Source organism: Barbus barbus (genome assembly GCF_936440315.1).
Source record: "Barbus barbus genome assembly, chromosome: 30".
In the NCBI taxonomy this organism is placed as follows: Eukaryota; Metazoa; Chordata; class Actinopteri; order Cypriniformes; family Cyprinidae; genus Barbus; species Barbus barbus.
Genome location: NC_136758.1, coordinates 13,372,749 through 13,398,512, shown reverse-complemented (window position 1 = coordinate 13,398,512; position 25,764 = coordinate 13,372,749). Strand labels below are relative to the sequence as shown.

The 25,764-nt window shown below is 37.5% G+C and overlaps 1 protein-coding gene across 1 annotated transcript; it reads left to right on the top strand.

Annotated features, from left to right (window-relative positions):
* Positions 1-226: 226 nt before the first annotated feature.
* LOC306850315 (inhibitory synaptic factor 2A-like) lies at positions 227-25,446 on the top strand (the record flags this gene model as incomplete). The annotated part of the gene is made up of 3 exons (XM_079385883.1): positions 227-1,302; positions 13,638-13,709; positions 25,263-25,446. The coding sequence occupies 3 exons, from the start codon at positions 227-229 to the stop codon at positions 25,444-25,446; spliced, it is 1,332 nt and encodes a 443-aa protein (XP_079242009.1).
* Positions 25,447-25,764: the final 318 nt, after the last annotated feature.

The window sequence follows — 25,764 nt, the reverse complement described above, 5'->3', positions numbered from 1 at the left end:
AGAGCATGAATGCAGGTCGCTCTGTGTCAGCTGTGACTTCCACTGCTAAACAAAAGACGCGCCCACAAAAAAACCCCCAAGCTTTGACTGCCAGGATGTTGTGCATTGAGGAAAAGACAAAACTAGGCCATCTGTGCTTGAGCCGCAATCACTGGCATTTTATTAACTGTAAACGCTCTTGCTGTCCCTCATTCTTCCTCCTCTCTCTTTCTCTCTCACAGGAGTTATGGTCAGTAAGGAGGCAGGCCGCTGCACTCTGTCAAGCTCAGAGTCTGACTCGGAGTCCGGCGGTCCTTCGCTGGAGCGGAGCGGAGCAGACACGGTACGCAAGCGAAACAAAGCCCTGCAGGTGCGTTTTAAAGACATCTGCGAGGCACAGAATGAGGCCGCCCACCGAGGTGCCAGAGACCGCTCTGTTTCCTGCAAAGTCATCCACCGGAGGTACATGACCATGCCGGCTCGCCGCTCCATCCCGAATGTCACTAAGAGCACGGGCGTGCAAACCTCGCCCGATTTGAAAACACGCTACCAGACTTTCCCCTTCGAACGCAAGAAGGGAAATGTCATCAAACACACTGCTCTAGTGGAGAACTACCCGGATCAAAACAACGGCTTTTTGAGTGACGTGAAAGGTGGGGAGCGGGGGATGAGGTGCGAAGGAAAGGTGCAGCAGACCCGAGTGTTGCTCCACACTACACCGCAGTGCAGCGACGCTAAGGACTTGTGTGCTGGGCTGGACTGTTCAGATGGGAAACTCTGCCCTGATCTGTCAGACTCCATTTTGGATCAGTCGGACTCAAGGAGGGACACCAACATCCCGGGGAGTGGGGCCAAGCACAAAGGATTACCCAGTGAAAACGAGGCGGGGGCAGGCCAGCAGCCCAACTGTGCCTCCTTGACCACTCCGACTCAACCTCTGCAGGTCAGGGGTGACTGTTCAAAGATTTCTGGCCCTATTGCATGGACATCTTTGACACAAGTGGAATGCCCGGAGAGTCCCTCAGGGAGCTGCAAACGCAAAAAAGACACGGCGCAGCTGAACGGATTGCAGGCGCAGTCTCAGGCTTTGCCTCATTCGGCGAGTTGTGCTTCCCAGGCCCACTGTCACAGAAGCCAAAACTTGGGCACCACAGAGACCCGGCAGGGCATGCAGGGGCAGCTGATTGCTCTCCCCGGGGCCGATGGGAATGTGAAAGCCAGGCTTCAAGCCATGGAGGCTCTGATCAACTCCAGTCAAGAAACCATCAAAGTGCTGCTGGGGGTCATTCAGGAGCTGGAAAGAGGAGAAGCACAGCGAGAAGGGTGAGTCATAGTGTTTATGTAATGCATTTACTATTCATCAACTGTATTGCAGGTTTTGTGTTTCAGGCTTGTTTTCTCAATGTGAGAAAGAAAAGATAATACCAAAAATACCAGCGTTCTAAGTCTATTGAACTTGTTGTCTTCAGAGTTTGGAGAATCTGCCACTCACTGATCAGAACGTAAAGAAAAGTTGTTTTGATTTCAGTTTGTAAACGCAAACGGGAAATACAGTACAGTATAAAGGAAGCCTTGCAAAAAAGTTGGTAGAGCCACATGTATCTGTTCACACGTCAGTCTACATCTATCACACTGTATAGGGATGCACCAGTTTGAACATTTTGGCCAGTTTCAATAAAATTATAAAAATATTTATAAATATTTTATACGTTTTCTGTAAAATAAAATGCTAAAAACAAAAAGCAATAATTTTGAATGCTTCAAGTGAATTTAGTTATCACTACAGTATACACTCTTAAAAATTAAGGTGCTTCACAATAAATGGTCCACTAAATGGTTCCATAAAGAACCTTTAACATCTGAGAAACCTTTCTGTTTCACAAAAGGTTCTTTGTGGTTAAAGAAGGTTCTTTAGATTATAAAAAGGAAAGAAAGAGAGAGATCTTTAAAGAACCTTTGACTGACTGGTTCTTTGTGGAACCAAAAATGGTTCTTCGATGGCATCGCTGTGAAGAACCTTTTAAGCACCTTTATTTTTAAGAGTGTAATATATAATTTGAAAAATGGATATTCAATTAGCAATAATTGTCACATTTAAGCAAATGTCATTTAAAAAAAAAAGTACTGTAAGATGGCGGATTTGGTTTTTCTATCAGTTGTTGATTGGAGATCTGAATGCAAGCTTGCGGTTGATTGTAATAAAGGTGCGGGTTTAAGCAGATTCAATTCTTGGAGAAGTCCTACGAATGTCACCAGAGAGAAGTCTGACGTTTTACCAGAAGATCAAGCTTTTTCATTTTCATTTTGATTAAACATTGTGATGAAAAAAGGAAAATGTGCATGGATGAATTGTTTACAGTAGGATCAATAAGATTGCTTTTGCATTTGAATAGTATTGAAAATTATCCAAACATTGGGTCAATTATAATAGTGACACAAAATACTGTTTTTTGGATGTTTTTCCTCATCCAAATCACTAAATAAACCTTGACAAGTGTATGATGTAAATGAAACTGTCACCTGCTTTCCTGAATGAACTTGTGGAACATCTGGAGGAACACTGACAATTTAATGCAACACAATTTTATTGTTTCAGTTCACTGTAGTGTTCATAACTAAAGTAGCATATAGTGAATGTGTTGTAGAAACATTAGAAAGAGTTCTATTCACTTACTCTAATGTTATCATTTTGTAATCACTTTCAAATGATGATTGTGAAGCATTTGCCTCCGTTCTGATTTGCAGTTTTTAATCACATTAATGTGATACACTTTTAAAGGAAAATGCAATGTCACAATTCATTTCAACCCACTTAATTATAATATCCAATCAGTTGTTACCACTTTGAGCACATTTAACTGACAATTATATATTCGCATAAATCTAAATATGTTTGTAGAGCTGCAGCAGTAAACAAGGGGGCGGGGCTTAGCGAACTGTCAATCCATTGCCTGTATAGTCACTCTTCAAAGATAGACGAATAATGTTTATTTGGAAAATGTGCTTGAGCTACTCTTCTGTTACACCATACTTCATTTAGCAGACAAGGTCACTCGTAAACAACAAAGCATTTCTAAAATGATCCGTCATACCTGATTTATGAATGAAAGGCAGGTGTGAAGTCAGCAGGGAATATGTAGCCTATTCAACTCAGCAGCTTGAATATTTTAATTTAACTGCATTTGTGGTGTTGGTGCCGTACAGGTTTAAACCGGCACTGTGAACAACATGAGCATCCATTTATAACAACTGTTTAAAGCTTTTAAATGCACTTCAGCTCCATTTCCATGTCAGCATCTATATTGAGAGGCAAAAATTCAGGGTTGTGGTGACTGTTGAAATTGGAACCTGGGAAGTAAATGAGGTGAAAAGATGCTTTGGTGCCTGTTGAAAGCCACTTGCACTGCAACACGGGCACTTCAATGTCAGATGTCATCCTGCATTCTCTAATACCTGATGCTCCACAGGCACAGAGCCAACCTCACAGTCTCTCCGCCAGCCCGCCGGATGGGAGGAAAGAACTCGATACAATCAGTGCTCCTCATGTTTAATAATGCCCCTCCATTAAGTGGACGTGTCTTCTGGTTGGGATGCTGGAAGCTTAGAAGTGCCTGCCTCAGCTGTTGGCCCGACAGGACGTGACATTTTATTTAGTGAAGGTCGATGAGAGTGGGTTCTGGAGATATTAGCAGCTCTTAATCCCTGGTAGACATCCAAAAGGAGTGTTAGGCATATGTTTTTTTTTATACATGTTCACTACCCTTTAAAAAATTTGAGGTCAGTAACATTTTTTTTGTTGTTGTTGATAGAAATTATTTTATTCAGCAGAGAATAATTAAATTGCAATAAAGTGACAGTAAAGACATTTTAAGAACGGTTTTTATTTGTTAAATGCTTTTCTTTGGAGATTTATATTGATTAAAGAATCTTGAAAGAATTTATCACAGTTTCCAAAAATATTAAACGGCAAAACTGTTTTCAACAGTGATAATAATAAGATATGTGTCTTGAGAACCAAATCAGCATATTAGAATAATTTCTGAAGGCTCATGTGACACCGAAGACAGCTGAAAGTCCTGTTTGCATCACAGGAGTAAATTACGGAAGAAATCAGTTATTTTTAATATTAATAATACTTCACTATATTACTGTTTTTACTGTATTTTTGTTCAAATAAATTCACCCTTGGTGAGCAAAAGAGACTACTAAGATGTATTAAGGTACTGTGATACCACAAACAGCATATTTATAAAATTAATTATTGAATTAAATAAACAGTTGGTAGATGTTGATATGTAAAACCCAGTCAGCACTCATGTTTTGAGATTAGTTTTTTCTTGTAAAGTGTCATTAAACTCTTAATAAACCATTCACAAACAGAAACCGTTTACAGAACATTCCACGAATAAACTACAGATTTCTGCTCTATTTTTTTGTAAATTAAAATAAATAAATAGCATAAAGTGCCTCTAACGGGATTGGATATTATTTTTATATGGGCTTGGATAAATTGTGACATTTGTTTGATGCATTGCTTTTTTAATTATTAAATTAGGCCATAATGTGATTTTAAAATGTGAAAATCAAAATCAAGGCAAATGCTTCTGTCAAATCCGTCTGAAGCCTCAAAAGCAATTCCAACTAAAAAAAAGGCTTGTATCCTCCCTGGTCTATTATGACATTTTGACCATGGTTCTGGATAATTTCTCTCAAATTACTCTTTGAAACTACAGGTCCTTCTCAAAAAATTAGCATATTGTGATAAAGTTCATTTTTTTCTGTAATGTACTGATAAACATTAGACTTTCATATATTTTAGATTCATTACAACACAACTGAAGTAGTTCAAGCCTTTTATTGTTTTAATATTGATGATTTTGGCATACAGCTCAAAAAATTAGCATATCATGAAAAGGTTCTCTAAACGAGCTATTAACCTAATCATCTGAATCAACTAATTAACTCTAAACACCTGCAAAAGATTCCTGAGGCTTTTAAAAACTCCCAGCCTGGTTCATTACTCAAAACCGCAATCATGGGTAAGACTGCCGACCTGACTGCTGTCCAGAAGGCCATCATTGACACCCTCAAGCAAGAGGGTAAGACACAGAAAGAAATTTCTGAACGAATAGGCTGTTCCCAGAGTGCTGTATCAAGGCACCTCAGTGGGAAGTCTGTGGGAAGGAAAAAGTGTGGCAGAAAACGCAGCACAACGAGAAGAGGTGACCGGACCCTGAGGAAGATTGTGGAGAAGGACCGATTCCAGACCTTGGGGGACCTGCGGAAGCAGTGGACTGAGTCTGGAGTAGAAACATCCAGAGCCACCGTGTACAGGCGTGTGCAGGAAATGGGCTACAGGTGCCGCATTCCCCAGGTCAAGCCACTTTTGAACCAGAAACAGCGGCAGAAGCGCCTGACCTGGGCTACAGAGAAGCAGCACTGGACTGTTGCTCAGTGGTCCAAAGTACTTTTTTCGGATGAAAGCAAATTTTGCATGTCATTCGGAAATCAAGGTGCCAGAGTCTGGAGGAAGACTGGGGAGAGGGAAATGCCAAAATGCCTGAAGTCCAGTGTCAAGTACCCACAGTCAGTGATGCTGGTGTTGGTCCACTATGTTTTATCAAGGGCAGGGTCAATGCAGCTAGCTATCAGGAGATTTTGGAGCACTTCATGCTTCCATCTGCTGAAAAGCTTTATGGAGATGAAGATTTCATTTTTCAGCACGACCTGGCACCTGCTCACAGTGCCAAAACCACTGGTAAATGGTTTACTGACCATGGTATTACTGTGCTCAATTGGCCTGCCAACTCTTCTGACCTGAACCCCATAGAGAATCTGTGGGATATTGTGAAGAGAAAGTTGAGAGACGCAAGACCCAACACTCTGGATGAGCTTAAGGCCGCTATCGAAGCATCCTGGGCCTCCATAACACCTCAGCAGTGCCACAGGCTGATTGCCTCCATGCCACGCCGCATTGAAGCAGTCATTTCTGCAAAAGGATTCCCGACCAAGTATTGAGTGCATAACTGAACATAATTATTTGAAGGTTGACTTTTTTTTTTTGTATTAAAAACACTTTTCTTTTATTGGTCGGATGAAATATGCTAATTTTTTGAGATAGGAATTTTGGGTTTTCATGAGCTGTATGCCAAAATCATCAATATTAAAACAATAAAAGGCTTGAACTACTTCAGTTGTGTGTAATGAATCTAAAATATATGAAAGTCTAATGTTTATCAGTGCATTACAGAAAATAATGAACTTTATCACAATATGCTAATTTTTTGAGAAGGACCTGTAGTCTTCTGTAGGCTGAAATAAGACAACCAAAAGTTCTTGAAAATGGCGACAGTTTCTAAGGTAAAATTGGTCCATAATATTTTTATAGCTGGGCTTAGCAAGGTGTCAGTTATAGCCACTTTACATCTACCATATTATTGCCCATTTAGTATGGCAGAGATCTTGTAAACAGCAGATGGCTGAATTTGTGTATACTGTATCTCACTCTAAAAATCCCCTGAAATTAGTCAAATTGGCCACTCAGAACTGGTCTAAAACCCACAGTCTCAGCACTTAAGATCCTTCAGGTATTGCTTTGGGCAGGTAATGGCCCTCAAACCTAAGTCACTGTCTGAGGAGCACCGCACTTCTTTCTAATCCCGGCCAGGAGTGAGAAAAGCAGGGCTTTTTTCAGAGCACAAAACCACTACTCAAACAGCCTCAATTAGCAGCGCCTCATCAGGCAGCCCTTTCATCTTCGGGAAGGAGAAAGTGTGTGTCGTCTTTTTTTTATGTGTATGTGTAGCTCCCATCTTTCACAATAAGTGTGGGGCCTATTATTAGAGGCAGGACCCCCGTGCCCACACTCCTACATGCTAGGTGTCATCAGAGCAGCTGAGCTCAAAACCGATGAGTGGCTCAGTGTGGGCAAATGAAAGCCCAGCCAGTCTCCCTGGGTTAAACCAGTCAGAGCCAAGGGTTTGATGTTCCTCTCTGTCTGAGTGCAGCTCTTTTAGTGCAAACAAAGCGTCTGCATGCTGCTGACAGCCAGGGTGGGCAGATCTTAAAATGCCAAGCACTCGGGAGCCCTGGCATGGATGCCTCTGGAACACCAGGGTAGAGCCTTTAGGTGTTAAGCCAGCTTTTAGTGCTGATAGAGCCGTGCTGCGCCTGGAAATTTAGCCAGTTAGTTAGCTTTCACAGGTTGTAGTTTGCAGTAGGACAATACTACAGGAGCGCACCATACTATCTGTGCTCTGAGTCATCAGTCTAACAGAATTTAAACAATTTTTTGGCGCTTTTGCCTCATACGGACCAAAGTATGTAACATCACCACATGTTAATTAGCAGTTAGAATCAAACAAAAATGGAATTTGGGAAATATTATTGGAAAAATTACAAATTTGAAAATGAAGGAATTGTTATAAGTAAAACAGCATATTGATATATACCCATATGGTTATATGACATATATTGTCCTATGTCAAAAAGTGATATTGCCATGTATGTTACCTACATCATTTTGACATTCATACATTCTCTGGATAGATGAACAAGTGATTCAAGTTTAAATAAACCCCTATAGTAACTTCTGTATATGTCCATATGGTACTACTGTATGTAGCAACAATATGTCAACATTACATATTTATACATGCAACTTTATAAAAACAACATTTATACAAAAATATTTATTGTATGTTTATGTTTTTGTAATATTTTTTTAAATGCATGTCTTTTTATATTTATATAATAACATGTTTTGATGGCTTTTAGGATAGATATACATGTATATGTACATGACATATGTCAAAAAATGTATTGCATATACATAAACACATATTTGGATGAACTGGAAGTATATGTTAATATATTATGAAACTGTTCCAATTTTTAATAGGTTTCATATTATTTTACTTTATATGCCAATATATTTAATATGGAACTTTTATATGTACATATGTTACATTTGCATGTGGAACAATGAAGACTGGAGTAATGACTGTTAAAAATTCAGCTTTGCCATCACAGGAATAAATTACATTATATTAATACAGAAAAAAAAGATTTTTAAAATTTTAACTGTATTTCAGTATTTTGCTGTATCACACCTACCCCAAACTCTTGATCGGTTTTGTATAATGTCTTATTTGTAGGGATACACTCCTACATGCACAAAAATAGAAATTTAGCAAATGCTGGCATAATTTTCTTGTTTTTTTAGGAAGGTAATTGCAAAATTATTGTAGAGGAGGAATAAATGAAGATTTTGTGTTGCTTCAACTCTGCTGATGCCTCAAATTGGCAACAATATATCATTTCTCCATAAGTACTTTAACACATTTTGTTCCGCTCGCCGAGGCTCAATTCACCATTATATTAGACGAAAACTGCTTTTTTTTTAATGCAGTACTTTCCAAGGACAGTTACTGGGTGATGTATCCAAATGGAGATTCAGCTGCCTGAACTGCTTTTTAATCATTATCACGACTAGCTCATTAGTGTGTCAGTGACTTCCACAGTCTACCCAGACAGCAACAGATTGTCAGTGTCTGGATGAAAATGGGATTTCACAAGGCATGCTCTGCTGTGGTTTGAGGGCATTTGGATTCCTTTACACTTATAGTGCATTTCCAAGCATTCACAATACACGACAATGCAACTAAGTATCAGTCATTGATGCTTATTAGTGCTGATAAGGTACATTTAAAAACTGGCCAAATATATGATTCACCAAAAAGGAACCAACTCAGGAGTTTTTCTTCTATAAACAAACTGCACTGCCTTGATTCACTGCAAAGAACATACAGGTCATTCATTCAGGAATCGGACCACACTGGTCACGTTGTGTGCTTTGCATCTGTTTTGCAGCACTGTGGAATAAATATTGCTGGAAACTGTCCAAGAATTTCAGTATGTTGTTCCGTTCCTCCGCAAATGCGAGAACCGTTACTGGGAATCAAACATTAACTGGTTCCCTATCCTAGGCAAGCATCACTCACATTTTTTTAGATAACATAAACATTTAGTTCTTCACTGTATATTCGGTCTTTGATCAACAAATGAATTATCCATGAGCAGCTTCCAGCACAAGTCAAGGGACTTCAATATGAGTATCATCAGATGCCGCTCTTGCTGACATTGCCACGTATCATTTTCATTAGCATGTGCAAACATGAGTATGTCCTAATAGCATTCGCTGAATTTCAATGACATACCGAACCATTGTGTATTCACGTTAGAAAGAAACATTAGCGCCCTATTACACAGTGTGTAGACGTGCTTCTGCTGCCAGTGTCAGATTTTCACAGGTTATTCCAGGAACGTAGCAGTGTGGCACCTCCCTGCACACTCAGGGCACACCTCCAGCGAGAGAGGGCAGAGCGTGTCTTTCAACAGAGCTGATGTCTGCAATAACTGAGAGCCAGCTCGCAGGGGAAAAACACAAAGCACTTGTGTGATTCAGTGACACGCACACATACACACAGTATGATCAATACTTATTTTATACTAAGAACTGAAATATATACATAATATTACTGTATGCTCCACACATTCACGCTTTCACAGATGAGAAAGGGACCTGGCAACTCTAAATTATTCTGTAGCTGCTTTGGAACATGGTTTCTAGCTGGTCTAAGCTGGTTATTAATTGGTGTAAGCTGGTAGACCATGTAAACTGGTAGCTGGTAAGATAGATACAGTAAGTAACAAACCAGCTACCAGCTGGTGATACTAGCGTTAAGGCAGGGGTTATCAAACTTGATCCTGGAGGGCCGGTGTCCTGCAGAGTTTAGCTCCAACTTACCTCAACACACCTGCCTGGAAGTTTCAAGTATACCTAGTAAGACCTTGATTAGCTGCTTCAGGTGTGTTTGATTAGGGTTGGAGCTAAACTCTGCAGGGACACCGGCCCTCCAGGACTGAACTTGGTGACCCCTGCTTTAAGGGATAAAAATGATAAGTCTGTCATTACTCTCATGTTGTTTCAAACCTTTGGGTGCATTTCCTAAAAGCATCGTTAGCTAACTTTGGTCGTTACAGTTCCATTGAACTCTTTTGGTAACATTGGAATTTGCGACCATAGTTGCTTTTTGGAAATGCACTCCCAGTTGGCTTTCTTTCTGTTGCAAACCAGAAAAAAAAGATATTTTGAAGAATATTTCAATTGTTTTTGCACATACCGTGAATACAGTGTTTTTGCACATTAGTTGGGTGCAAAACAATATTGTACTAGGACTGTGCAATATTAACAAAAATTTGATTTTGTTGTTAATGATAATTAGACAGTAGTTTGCTGAGTGTGTTTTTGTGCTGGTTTAGGCCTGTTGTGGGCAGCTGATTACTAAAGCTTTTTGTATTCTTCAATTTATGTGCAGTGGTTAGTTCACAGCAATCTGCTAGTGATGTCCTACTACGTTTCTGTTCCTTGATTGTGAAATCCAGAGAGCTCTCGGATTTCATTAAAAATATCTTAATTTATATTCCAAAGATGAATGGAGGTCTTACAGGTTTGGAATGATACGAGAGTGAGCAATTAATGACAGACATCTTATTTTGGGGCAACTAACCCTTTAAAATATAAAACCAAAACCGCAAGTGGAGGCAAGTCACTGTCTTAATGAGAAAGTCACCGAATCACTGATTCATTCAGAAACAAAGTTTTAAGAATAGATTATTGAATCATTCACTCATGATTTTGTTAGAAAAATGCAGATTCATTCAGTTCTGAAACACTGAATTTCACAATGTGAGTAACATGCTCTGTAATGTCAGCTCACACATCGTTAACAACAATTAAAATTTTATTGTAGACAAAAAAAATTAAAAATCGCACACCTTCACAGTTTACCCTACTGACTTGGTATAAAATCTAATTTTTTTTGTGTTCCACAGAGGAAAGAAAATCATTCAGGTTTGAAACGATGTCAGTGTGAGTAACAGATTTTTCATGTACATTCCTAAACACACAGGAACTTGCACACACCTCCAACAGACCTCATCATCATATTGGCTGTTGTTTGGGTCACCCTGACTGCCAATAAATTCCTTGCCCTTCCTGACCTCTTCTCCAGTGCTTCTGCCATGAGGAAGGGTTCGATCTCATCTCATTCCTATTTATTCCAGATCATATTGAACATATTGATTTTCTTCCTTTTAAGTACAGCTCTCTCCTACCATAACGCAGTGCCCTGATTCTGAGCAGACAGGGAAAGATACCATTATGCTAAAAATATCATTTATTTTAGTCTATAAGCAAGTAAAGTAAAAGCTCAGTTCAGGTGTTGTTCATGTGACTGCATTGCTGCAGCAAAACATCGCTCTTCTACATTTGGACTTAATGTGCGTTACCACTGTCGCCATGAACTCCTAAGCAACGTCAGATCGAACTGAATGCAGAATATCAATGACCATCCTGACACTTGAGCGCTCAGAGGGATAAAGTGATCCAATTAGGCTTTCATTAAGCTTTAATGAAAATGCATAACTGCATGGCTGCTGGGTGCAGCCCTGTTATTGTCTCTGGAGAAATGCTAGGCATGTGTCACAGTGTCACATTAGCACACAAATAATTTATCAAAACCACTTCAAGTATGCCAGGCTAGTGCATGATCCATCATCCCCTTGTACATACTTTAATGGTGCTGAAGCCCAAGGGCCACAAATGAACAGTGGATAGATACTGGGAATTCATTCCTGGTGTCTTCCATCATGAAATAATGTATAGAAATCCTGGGCGCAGGGCAGAATAAAACAATAATCTGCAAGAGGCCCTGTGTTAATAAAAGACACCAATGCAGAAGAAATAATTAAGGCTGTAAATCAATGAAAAACAATGTTAAATATATATCTTATGCTTAGCATAGCTGCATTTCTGAACCAAAACTACTGTACAATAAAAACAGTATAGTGAAATACAACCCAAATTCCGGAAAAGTTGGGATGTTTTTTAAATTTGAATAAAATGAAAACTAAAAGAATTTCACATGATCCAATATTTTATTCACAATAGAACATAGAGTACATAACAAATGTTTAAACAGAAATTTTATGCACAAAATGAGCTTATTTCAAATTTGATGCCTGCTATAGTTCTCAAAATGGTTGGGACGGGGGCATGTTTACCATGGTGTAACATCTCATCTTCTTTTCAAATCAGTTTGAAGACGTCTGGGCATCGATGGTTATAAGTTTCTGAAGTTTTGGTGTTGGAGTTTGGTCCCATTCTTGCCTGATATAGGTTTCCAGCTGTTGAAGAGTTCGTGGTCATCTTTGACGTATTTTTCGTTTAATGATGCGCCAAATGTTCTCTATAGGTGAAAGAGCTGGACTGCAGGCAGGTCAATTCAGCACATGCTTACAAAAAGCCATGCTGTTATAATACCTGCAGTATGTGGTTTTGCATTGTTCTGCTGAAATTCCCTGAAATAGACGTCATCTGGAGGGGAGCATATGTTGCTCTAAAACCTTTATATACCTTTCAGCATTCATAGTGCCTTCCAAAACATGCAAGCTGCATCAGAGACGCTGGCTTATGAACTAAATGCTGATAACACGCTGGAAGGTCTCTCTCCTCTTTAGCCCAGAGGACACGGCGTCCGTGATTTCCAACAAGAATGTCAAATTTGGACTCGTCTGACCATAGAACACTTTTCCACTTTGAAACAGTCCATTTTAATTGAGTCTTGGCCCACAGGACACGACAGCGCTTCTGGACCATGTTCACATATGGCTTCCTTTTTCCATGATAGAGCTTTAGTTGGCATCTGCAGATGGCACGGCGGATTGTGTTTACCGACAGTGGTTTATGGAAGTATTCCTGGCCCCATTTAGTAATGTCATGCAAGTGATGTCAATGTCCCCAAATGTCAATGTCACAAGTGATGCAGTGTCGTCTGAGGGCCCGAAGACCACGGGCATCCAAGAAAGGTCTTCGGCCTTGTCCCTTACGCACAGAGATTATATTGTGAATTAAATATTGGCTCATGCGATTTGAAAGTCTTTTAGTTTTCATTTAAATGAAATTTAAAAAAATGTCCCAACATTTCCGGAATTCGGGTTGTATTAGTCCAGTTTAAAATAACTGTTTTCTGTTTTAATATAGTCCAGTCTTCAGTGTCACATGATCCTTCAGAAATCATTCTAATATGGTGCTTAAGAAGCATTTCTTCTTCTTATCAGTGTTGAAAACTGTTGTATTGATTCAATTTGTTTTTAGAAATGGTAATTCAGGTTTTTTTCATGAATCTTTGATCAATATAAAGTTCAAAGAACAGCATTAGCATATGTATTTGCAATAGAAATCTTTCCATAACAATGAAAAGTCAAGTCTTTACTGTCAATTAATTTAATGTGTCCTTGCTGAATTAAACAAATAAATAAATAAAAAACTCGTTATTCCAAACCTGTATAATTTACTGTCTTCTGTAGAATACAATAGAAGATATTTTGAAAAATGTCTAAGTGTTTTTGTCCATACAGTAAAAGTCGGTTGGGTCCAATGTTGTTTAAACCTCAATATTTTTTTCACACTCATAGGGGTTTGGAATTAGTGTGAGTAAACAATGATATAATTTTTGCTTTTGTTTAAACTACCTTTAAGTTATGAATTTAGTTGTTTCCAGATGCTATATTTATCACACACTGTTTTTCCACAGACTGTCTTATCGAACTGGGCAGGATACAGCCAACTGTGACACATGTCGTAACAGTGCCTGCATCATATACAGGTGAGTCTCTGATACTATCTGAATCTTTCAGCTTGGCCAACATTTTTATACTTATTGAATAATTTATTTTTTCATTGAAGATTCATCTGAATCCTTTATTCAGAGATTCTTTGTGTACGAAGGCACCCATTTGTACAAGTGCAGCTGCACTTGTGTCCAAACATATTGTCAAATTTGTCTCTGTTGAAGTAAAGCTTGGAAGAACTATAGAGTACAAAATCGTGCTGTTAGCCTGAGCTCTTCTACCGATAAGAATTTAAGTTTAAAATGAAAAATGTCATGACTGAGTTCCTTTGATGCATCCCGCATATGAACTTCATAAATTTTTACCAGACCAACTGAAAAATCCACTCAGAAACTGTAAAACTAGATATTTTTTTCTTCAGTGCAAGCTAAGTAGCTAATGTAATTGTATGATTCTCAGAAACATAACCATTCCTTTTTAAATGAATGGGTTTACTGTTAATTTAGTTATAAAAGCAATAATTACCCCCATGTCATTTCAAACCCATATGGCTTTGAAACCCAGAACGCTGCAGACCTATATTACACACACACTCATGGCTATGTTTTCATTAATGTTTGTTTTGCAGCAATATGCTTGCACGTGGGAGCAAAACACAAACATTTAGTCTCTCAAGCATTTTTGTATTAATTCATTTACACATTGAAATCAAATGCAGTGACATGTAAATAAATGCATGCCATCTATCATCAGACAAATTCAGCATTTCACCGCCTACCAGACAGCCCTGGAATACATTAGGCTACTTGGGTCAGAAAATAAATAAAAAATATGCAATTCAGTTTACACAGTGAGGGAAGTCAAATACATACAGACTGTGTCAGCATGTCAGCACTCTTTGAACACCGGCCCAGAGGACTGGAGATACATTACTATAGAGAAGAGCTAAAACACATTCACAAAAACTACAGTACCCTCTAATGCACACATAGCAATTGGTACTGTTGATTATTTAGGTGTAATTAGTAAATTTAAAGGAATTTTAAATCAACAATGAAATCTTTAAATGTTATTTTTAAATAAATATTATTATTATTACTGTATGTAATTATATTATATGATATTTTATTATTATATCTTTCTATTTAAATCTTACAGATTTGGAACAACATAAGTAAATATTGCCAGAATTTTCATTTGTGGTTAAATTATCCCTTAAAGAGACTTTATGAAAAGTACAAATAAAAAGTCTTACATCTGTATTAAAGGACTGTTTATTTGATTGTTATTATGTTTATCGTGAATATTCATCAGGTCTGCTCAGGGGTGCTTACGTTTGTTAAGTAAACCATGAAATTTAAGGATCTGATTTGTAAAAGCTGTAATTGGTTTTGATTCTCAGGAACAGTTCACTGTGGAAAGACTAAATTGCAGTTCAATGCCTTTTCCAGAGATACTACTGGAAGGTTCTTCCAGAAGAGGACACACTGTGACATTAGTATGAGAAGAATACTGAGCAGAAACAGAGACAGACATGTACTGGTGAGGATGATGTGGTTGTCATAGTTACCAAAGTGATGAGGTGGTGAAGAGGAGAAAGGTGCTCCTATAGCTTTGGTTGGGGTTAGTGAATCAGAGCAGTCTGTCTATAAATCTATGTGTGCGCGTGTGTGGTCAGACAAAACACTTCATTCTACTCAATAGGGTTATCATGAACCACTTTCAGTATCTAATACCAATACTATTTCTGTACCAATTGTGAATTCATAGTAAAAAATAAATTATTTATTGCTTTGTAATATTGCAATTAATTTGGTCTTTTTGCTTATTCAGCCGAACACCGAAAGAGCTTTTTTTTGTTATTTTTATCGGAATAATTTCAGTTACCGAACATTCGGTGCATCCCTACTGCTCATTACATTTAAAATTACTGCTCATTACATTTTCTAATTTTAGTTTCGACTTTTTTTTTAGATGTCTACTTTTGACATTCCAGAACACTATCCAACTGCTCACAAATCCCAATGGACAAGAGAAGAAGGCCTATAAGGTCAAAGTTCATTGTTTATTCAGTCTACTCCACATGACCCATAGAGGGTTTAAAATGGATGCCAGCATGGTGTAAGATACCTTTCGCTGTTCCTCCATCACAACTTCCTCAAAGGAACACAGAAGGCACTGTAAGAGAGCAGCATGCTCCCAGCAAACAACCAACTAGCTGGCTGCAGCATACTGTGCCACATTGTTGTTTTAAACAATGGCACATCCTTCTTTCAACCCAAACTATTTAATGTGTATTTCTCTTCCAAACATTGGCAACGGTGAAAGCTTTGAGTGAGCACGGAGTACTTTGAATACTACATTGGAACTGTTTTTTTGTGTGTGTGTGTGAAATGCTATATTATAGTATATTATATTATATTATATTATATTATATTATATTATTATACTGCTCTGGGTGTGTGTTCATGGTGTGGGTGTGTGTGTGTTTGTTCACTACTCACTGCTGTGTGTGCACCTGGATGGGTTAAATGCAGAGCACAAATTCTGAGTATGGGTCACCATACTTGGCCACACGTCACGTCCTTTCCTATTATATTATATTATATTATATTATATTATATTATATTATATTATATTATATTATATTATATTATATATTGTATTATATAATTTTTAATTTTACTTTATTCACCCAATTTTAATTACATAAATGTAACAACTGGCAACTGGCCTTAATCTGTGAATTTATACTCCGTTAAATGTATTGAAAATGGCATTAGAAATATTCATGAAGAGTTAAGCACCTTCCTGCTAATACGGACTTACAGAGAGTCCAACCATGCAACCTTGTTAAGAAAATAAAAAATAATGATTCAGATAGCAGATTAAAAAGGTATTCTAGGAAAAAGGGTCAGCACTGCCGTTTGCAGTTTTGTGTAAAATGCAAAAAAGGGCCAATTAAAAAAATTACCCCGATTTTCTTTAGCTGTGTATAGTGAGTATAATAAGCAACTTCCAAACTACAGTGCCCTCCAAAAGTGTTGGAACAGTAAAGACAAAATTGCTCTGTTGGCTGTGGAGTCAAGACATTTACAAATATGATTAAAAGCTGAATATGAGACAAAACTACAGAATGTCACATTTTATTATTGGGTGATTCAACACAGATGTTTTACCAGCTAAGAAGTTCAGCACTTTTAGAGTTTCATCCCTCTATCTGATGTGAGCATAAATATTGGAACAGTTGCCTCACAGGTCTTTCTAAGTGATCAGCTGTGTCCTGTTGCATTAATTCTTCAGATATTAAAAGCAGGAAATGTGTCGTATCAGTTATATCCATTACTTCTGTATTCTGAATCTTGCATTCGATGATGACACACAAACCAGGATGAAGATGAGGGAGGTGACTTTGAGAGAAAAGCAAGCGATTTGGATGCTAAAAGAAAAGAGGAAGTCAGTTAGAGCTCTAGCAAAAATAAAGGGCATGGAGAAATCAAGAGTTTGGAAACCACCAGCGACACCAGCAACCAACAACGACCTGATCGGCTGAGAAAACAACAGTAGTTGATGACAGACAAATGATAAAAGCTGTGAAAATGAACCCTTAAAGATGTGTCTGTAAAATCACCAACAGCTTCCAGAAAGCTGGGGTGATGCTCTGACAATCTACTGTCCTCAGGAGACTTTGACACAGAATTACAGATGCTACACAACAAGATGCAAACCTCTGACCACCACCAAAACTAGAAAGGCAAGATTAGAGTTTGCAAAAAAACACAAAAGTGAGCCAGAAGAGTTTTGAAACTGTGTTTATGGACCGATGAGACAAAGATGAACATTTATCTAAGTGATGGGAAAGCAAAAATGTGGAGAAAAAAAGGGAACTGCAAATGATCCCAAGCATACCGCCTCATCTGTAAAGCATGGCGGAGGTGTTGTCATGGCATGGGCATGCATGGCTGCCTCTGGAACAGGCCCTCTCAACTTTACTGATGACTTAATGTATGATAACAGCAGTAGAATGAATTTGGAAGGGTACAAAACCATCTTGCCTACCAATATTCAAGAAAATGCCACCGGATTCATTGGGAAGTGCTTCATATTGCATCAGGACAATGGCCATTTCAGTCAAGGAATTTATAAGGGCGAAGAAATGGAAAGTCTTAGATTGCCCAAGCCAATCTCCAGATTTAAATCCGATTGAACATTAATTTCCAGCTGAAGAGGAGAGTAAAGGCAGAAACTCCCCAAAACAAACAACAATTGGGATTGGCTGCATTAAAGGCTGGGAAAAGTATTTCAAAGGATGAGACCAAGAGTCTGGTGATGTCTATGGGTCACAGACTCACTGCTGTGATTGTGTGCAAGGGATCTGCAACTAAATAATATCTTGTAATCTTTTATATCTGCCTTATGTTCAACTGTCCCAATACTTATGCTCACATCAATGAGTGGGATGAAGTCTAAAAGTGCTGTTCTTTTTATTTGGTAAAACATGTATTTGTTGAAACGGCTAATAATAAAATGTGACGTTTTGTCTCATATTCATCTTTTAATCATATTTGTAAATGTCTTGACTCCACAGCCAACAGAGCAATTTTGTCTTTACTGTTCCAACACTTATGGAGGGCATTGTATATACTGTGGGTATTTATTTTTTCTGAATCTTTAGTACACTTTTGTGGAGTCTTGATGCTTGATTCTCATTTCACATTTGCATCAGTTCAACTAAGCTCAAATTCTTTGTGCTCTTGTTTGGCACGCGTATCTAAGAGAACATGGCTACAAAGATACTTATCACATGCCCAGTGCACCAGAACATATGGCAAAAACAGCACCGGCTTTATAATCATAGGACTTAATTCCTCACTGTACCATAAGACTTGCTGAATATGTTCTCAACTGAGCATGTGCACAAATTGGTTAAAAAATAAGCCTGGTTTGCAGGATGAGGCCTTGCACTGACAGTTAATGGTGTCACTGTTAAAGAATTAATAGAAATATCATAGGAAACATTCTGTCATCATTTGTTCACCCTCATGTTATTCCAAATCTGAATGAAACCTCTCTCTTTTCTGTGGAAGACAAATAAATAACCCAGTTGTGTGAAGATACAAGAAGAATGTAAAATCAAATAAATAGGTCAGCGGCATAATATGGCGATGCAAACAGCAAAACTTCTGTGCATATAAAAACAAAGGTCTCAGCAAGCCCATGTGCTTCAAAGCATTTGCACCTGTGCATACATCATTGTACATACACTTCTGTATATTTTTACATTCTCATATGTCAAAATATTGAAGCCAGCATGGTGTGATTTGTTGCGACGTCTCTGTAGTTGGACACATTCTGGGAGACAAATAGCGACAGAACGAACAGCCCGACCTGTGGCCGTCCTGCCACAGCCTCTAGAGTTTTGAAATGGTAGCAACCATCAGTTTTTCTTGCATGGTGTCCAAAATAACTCCCTGTGGTATTCCTACAGTTCGCATTTAGCACCTTTTTTCCTTCCAACTTCATTTATTTTGTGTCACGTCTCACCGTGGCCCAGTGGGTATCTACAGACGCTTGGCAATATCCTTCCTGCTAGGAGCTTATGAAAAAGGCCCATTAATTGTGCCAAATACAGTTGTGGTTTATTCCATTTGGATCTGTATATGGTATTTTAAATGTCTCTGTTTTTTTTCTTCCAAGTGGATTACTGTAAGTGTCTTGCGTGCATCAATTATTGAGATGGTGTGATGCAGATATCCTCTTCTCACTTTCAAAGGCTGCAGTGTTTCTCATTATAAGCAGCAAGTCAGTTTCCATTAAGTATTTATGAACCAGGAATAAACTGGGTAAATCGTGTGCTTTGTGCAGGCTCCAGATGATTTCTCAAAATGTAGGAAAGTGTCCCCACTCTCTCTCTGTTTTTCTCAGCCTAACACCCTAGCAGCTCAGAGAAATGCAGCTTAATCACAATGGCTGTGCTCACACAGATGCAGAATACAATCGTCAGTCTTGTTGTAGAGAAATATGGCTGCGTTTACACACAGTTTGGTAACTAGCGAAAGTGACAATTGCATTTTATATTCAAACTGGCTAACTTCAATTTTTAGGGCTCACAAATGCATTTTATGTAAACCCACATTAATAAGTAAATTTATATGCATTTTTATAAAATCATACTAATTTATGTAATTTAATCAAACATGATGGAATGTTTAAAAATGAGACAAATCACACAACTGATCACAAAAAACATCACAGAATTTATACTAATACTAATTAATGTTAGTGCTCTTGTTTTCTCAACATGATTATGTCACTTCCTCGAGCATTATGCCTTCCTGGAGGCTTTTTGTGGTTAAAAATGAATGGAAACTGTTAGTAGTTCTCAACCATGGGACCAGGGTCCACTAGGGGGCCTCAGCAAACTTCCAAACAGAGATTTATTGAATCATAATTAATAATTTATTATTATTAATATAATCTAAAATTAGTTCAGTGCTTGAAACTTGAAGAATCACAACATGAATGACTTTATTACCAATATTTCTAGCTTCTGTAAAAAAAAAAAAAAGTTGAAAAACAGGTTGAAAACAAGCAGCTTTGTCACAATTACAGAAGAAATACTGGATCTATCATATCTTATATGGGAGAGGGAATTCAAATATTTTGCTGGACATTGGAGGTCAAAACACTGATTAAATTGTAAGTTTTTATGTGTACTTTAATGTAAATAAATTCCTATAAATAATATAAATATTCCTAAGAAAACAGATATCTTTGTTCACATTGTTGTGATACTGTAGTTAAATCTTAATTAATCTGTAATCAAATAATTCCAAAATATTAACTATATTAACTATACACAACTAAAACGATTGATTGATTGAACAATTAAAAAATTAAAGCAAATTGTTTGGAAAATGTACAAAAATGTCAGAATTTTTTAATTATTATTTATTTTTTACGTTTAAAGAACATTTGGACCTCTCAATATATGATAAAAATAAACACACTGCATAGGACTGACCCAGAGAGTGAACATTCATGAGTTTGGATGGCGTTGCTCACTAGTGATGAACACTGTGCTGCACTCAGCACAAATAAGCAGACCAGTTCTTCACTACCAAACAGAGGAGAGGAAACAGAAGACAAGAGGAGGTCTGATTGCCAAAAATCTCATTTCCTGCCCTGAGCTGGCAGAGCAGCCAGTGAGGAAGTGCTGATTGTTATGCCTGTTGTTGGCATATAGTGGACTGGACAAGTTCATTCTGCGGCTGCCTTCTCAAGGCAAGCACAATGTGGCCATTGGTCACCTGACGGGCCCTGTCCTTCAGCATCACCTCAGCCTGTCCTTTCCACACGGCACCTCATGAATCCAGACAAATGGACACAAGCGGGTCACATGTCAGGTTGGTGGAGGACGAGTGGTTAGTTTCAATGAGAGGTGGCAGAGATACCCAGTAAAGTGCACAGCAGGGATGGACAGCGGTGCTGCTCGAGCAGAAATTACAGACGGAGCTTGATAATAATCCACTCACTTCAGTAAAACCCTCAGAAATGATCCAGCTGATCTCTCGCACCAGCCTCCGCTCACTCGGATAAAAACCTTTAGGCCTGCTTCTAAAATCAATTGCTATCTTGACTCGTACTGGAACATAATATTTGACATTGTTGTGTCCAAGATTGAGCTTTTCTTTTAATACAGTCTTTCAATGACTGAACCTATTACAGTTTGTCCCTGCGGTAAAGTGCTTGAACATAATATCTGTGGCGTCTGACAGGCCGGGTTTGTAACCTGTCATTGACTGAAGCTCACGGCAGAATGTTTGTATACCTGAATAAAGGATGCCGTTCAGTGTTACTGTGATCTACATGTCTACAACCCCCGTATGTTTGACCGTATGTATTTTTGTGTGTTTCTGCATTACAGCAAAGCAGTCAAGCAAATAATTGAGTAAGAACCTGGGTCACTTATATTTGATGTTAACAACAGCGAGTTATTTCAACAATCACCTATTTATACCTGCAATGCTTTATTAAAAATCAATTTCAAATTAAATTCTTGTGAATTTACTGGAAGCTAACAGGATAGTTCACAAAAAAAAAAAAGAAAATTCATTTACTCACCCTCATGTCATTTCATGAAAGTATGACTTTCTTTCCATGGAACATAAGGAGATGTTTTGCACAATGTTCAAGCTGCTCATTTGCAAATCATTTTTGGGTGAGGAATATTTAAGACGAATATTTACATATTTCATGTTTTAAAAATATGTTTTGTTAAAGTGTCTATTAAAATGTATACTTTGCTGTTCTTTTTGATAAAATTGTATGCATTTGGAACATTTACACATACAGTACACACTAATTTAAAAGTTTAGGCTACGATTTGTTTGAAAGTTTGAAAGTCTACAAAAATACAATAAAACAGTAATATTGGTAAATATAAATACAATTCAAAATAACAGTTTTTAAAATATAAGTGTATAAATATAATGCATAATAAATGTATTTTAAAATGTAATTTATTCCTGTGATGGCAAGGCTGAATTTTCAGTAGCCATTAATCCAGTCTTCAGTGTCACATGATACTTCAGAAATCAATCTAATATGCTGATTTGGAGCTCAAAGACATAACTTATTATTAATGTTGAGAACAATAGTACTAGTAATTAATTTTGTGGAAACCATGATTCTATTTTATTTTTTATTCTTTTATTCTTTGATGAATAATCAAGTTCAAACAGCATTTGTTGGTAACACTTTAGAATAGGGAACACAATACATTTCCCTTTATAAATTCCTAATTTGCTGATTATTAATAGTTAGTAAGGTAGTGTTAAGTTTAGGTATTGGGTATGATTAGGGAGGTAGAATAAGGTCATGTAGAATAAGTCATTAATATGTGCTTAATTACTACTAATAAATGGCTAATATTCTAGTAATATGCATGCTAATAAGCAACTAGTTAAGAGACCCTAAAGTAAAGTTTTACCCATTTGTTTGAAATCGAAATCTGTTGTAACATTCACTTTTGGGCAGTTTTATTTATTTAATGGCCTTAAAATAGATCACACACACACACACACACACACACACACACACACACACGCACACACACACACACATATGTTGGTTTTTGTGGTTTATGGGGACTCTCCATAGGCGTAATGGTTTTTATACTGAACAAACTGTGTGTGCTATTGCCCTACACCAACCCTACACCTAAACTTAGCCCTCACAGGAGACTTTGTGCATTTTTAGATTTTCAAAAAAACACCATTTAGTATGTTTTTTAAGCCTTTTGAATTAAGGGGACATAGGCAGTGTCCTCATAAACCACCTTCATATTGTAATACCTCTGTCATACCCATGTCATTATACAAATTTGTGTCCTCATAAACCACATAAACATGCACACACACATATACATACACATACACACACACACACACACATATATATATATATATATATGTGAAAACATGTTTTATAGAAACAGTCATTATAATGTTAAATCTTGTAATAAATATATTATTAGAAATGCTTATAATTCAATTTTGAAGCTGTCCAACAAGTTTAATATTGTACTCATATCATAGCTTGTACATTTATTTATTTATTTATTTATTAGTATAGTAGGATTTTTCCTTTTTCAACAGTAAAAAGGATGTTTGAATTGAATGCAGCTGTTACAGATTGATTGCATCTGTTGTTGAAAACCCCACATTGCAGAAGAGAAAATAACTGTTCTTGGGATAACCTTAAGACATCATCTCTATTCTGAACCAGATTTGCGGCTCCTGCAATTGTTTGCTGTGCATTGTTCACCAGCCACCCATATGTTTCTCACCCCCCTGTTGGTAGTGTGCACAAGGTAACTGCTCGGGTTTTTCCAGTGATTAATTGCTAAGCGTAGTTTAGCTCAACCCGGAGCAGAAACACACTGCTGTTCATTCTCTTTCACCCTCAGAGAGTCTGCTGAGAATCGCTGAGCTTTCACAAGTTCTGTAAATAGACAAACCAAACACTGCAGCTTCTAAATATATCATGCCAGAGAAGTTTTTCTGATCATTTGTGAAAATCCAGGACAGACTTGAAAATGAGATGCATATCTCTTTGTATCTGTGGGTTTTAGTCTGTTTTTGGTGCGTTCTGTTGTCTCGATACGCATATAGTGGGGAAAAAAAAGTACTTGGTTTAAGGTTTGTTTGTGTGGAATTGTGATAAAACGCTATTGTATTTTCAAAGGCATTGAAATTCAGTGCAAAATTCCATAATGAACTAAACGAATAACGTCTGTGTTTCACCATAGCAGCTTTTAATTAAACGAAATATGTGCGTTATCCAATACAAAACTAAATATGAAAGCCAGAGGGCTCGATTGTAGTATATAAAACGCTCCTTAATGCAAACCAAAACAAACCCTCAGTGTAAAGACGGAGATAAACAATTGACTCTCATGCTGCAATTTGGTTAGAGAGCTCTCTTTTTTTTGCACAAATCTTTTATAAATGGATGCAATTGATGAGTCAATCAGCATTGATTTCCAATACGCTCATTTGTAGTGTGGGAAAGTGAAAAGAAGGGGAGCGAGTGAGGAATGGGGCAGTTGAAAGTGAGTGGTACTGATGGGTTGTGTGTGATTGGTCTGTTTGTCTGTTCTTTACACTGATGAGTCAGACGCTGCTTTGTGAATGATTTCATTTAGATCAGATTAAAGCTGTCTCTGATGGTTAATCTGGGAGTTTAGCCACTGCAATCATCAGGAATCATCTGATTGTCATGGGATTATGACTTTAGAGGGAAGACTAGGTCAGACTGTGGCTGTGCGAGGACAGTCGAATACACACACATACACACAAACTGAAATAAAGTAATATTTCTACTGTTGAAAAGTTTGGGGTCAGACTTTTTATTTTTTTCTGAAAGAAGTCTCTTATACTCAGTCTCTTATTTGATCAAAAATACAGTAAAAGAAAAGAACAAGGTTATTGTGAAAAATGATTACAATTTAAAATGACTTTTTAAATTGAATATATTTAAAAATGTAGTGCATTTCTTTGATGCAATGCTGATTTGCTGCTCAATAATATACAATTAATGTTGAAAACATGAATTATTATATTTATTTTATATATATATACACACACACACACACACAGTGTGAAAGTTTTGAATGTTGCCAAATAAAGTATTAACTGCTTTCAACAAATAATATAACAATTACAATTAAAACAATATATATATATTTACATTTCTAAATAATATTATATTATTTTAATAATATCAAAACACAGACTAAGTAGTGTCAGCGGAAAAGGAAAGTCGTTTCTGAGGTGTTTTTGCACTATGAAAAACAAATATGAATAGAGAATATGGAATAGAGTTTTGGGATGTTGCTGATGCAATATCCACAATAAGATGAGGAAAATACATTTTTAAAGAAGGAAATGGTGTCAATTTTGATTTATTATTGACTTTAATTGGACTAATATAGGTCCTCATCCAGACAATTCTGTGTAATCTGTTTTGATATGATCTCTACTCTACATTATCCTCACCTAAAATGTTCTCTTTTTCTCTTTTAGTGTGGAATTGGATTTTAAACTTCAAGAGGACAAACTGCAGCCCTTAATGAAGAGACTGTGTCCATTAGAAGAGCCGTCCTACCCCTCTCTGCCTTACACACACGAGGTGTTCACCTCCACACCCAAACGCAAATCCAAGACTGAGACCAAGAAGCATGCGCGATGGAAACTCTGGTTCCTCTAACATGTGGATCAGAAACCATCACAAACAAGCAAATTCTAGTGGAATTTGCTTGACTAATCGGATAAATAGGGAGAAATGCTCACTGCTAGCCACTGTTTTGGAACATGCATCACGGGATCCACTGAGCGACTGGATTTTAGTAAGGAATAACAGTTGTTTTCTAATCATGACCCTCTGATGAACCCTCTGAGTTTGGGAACTGCTGAATTCACCTGATCTCACATTTTTCAATGGGATTACACAATCATCCTTAGGTTTAGTCAAGTTAGTAAGGTAAGAGAAGAGCATGATTGTTGGTGCGCTGTGTGTGTGTTTCCA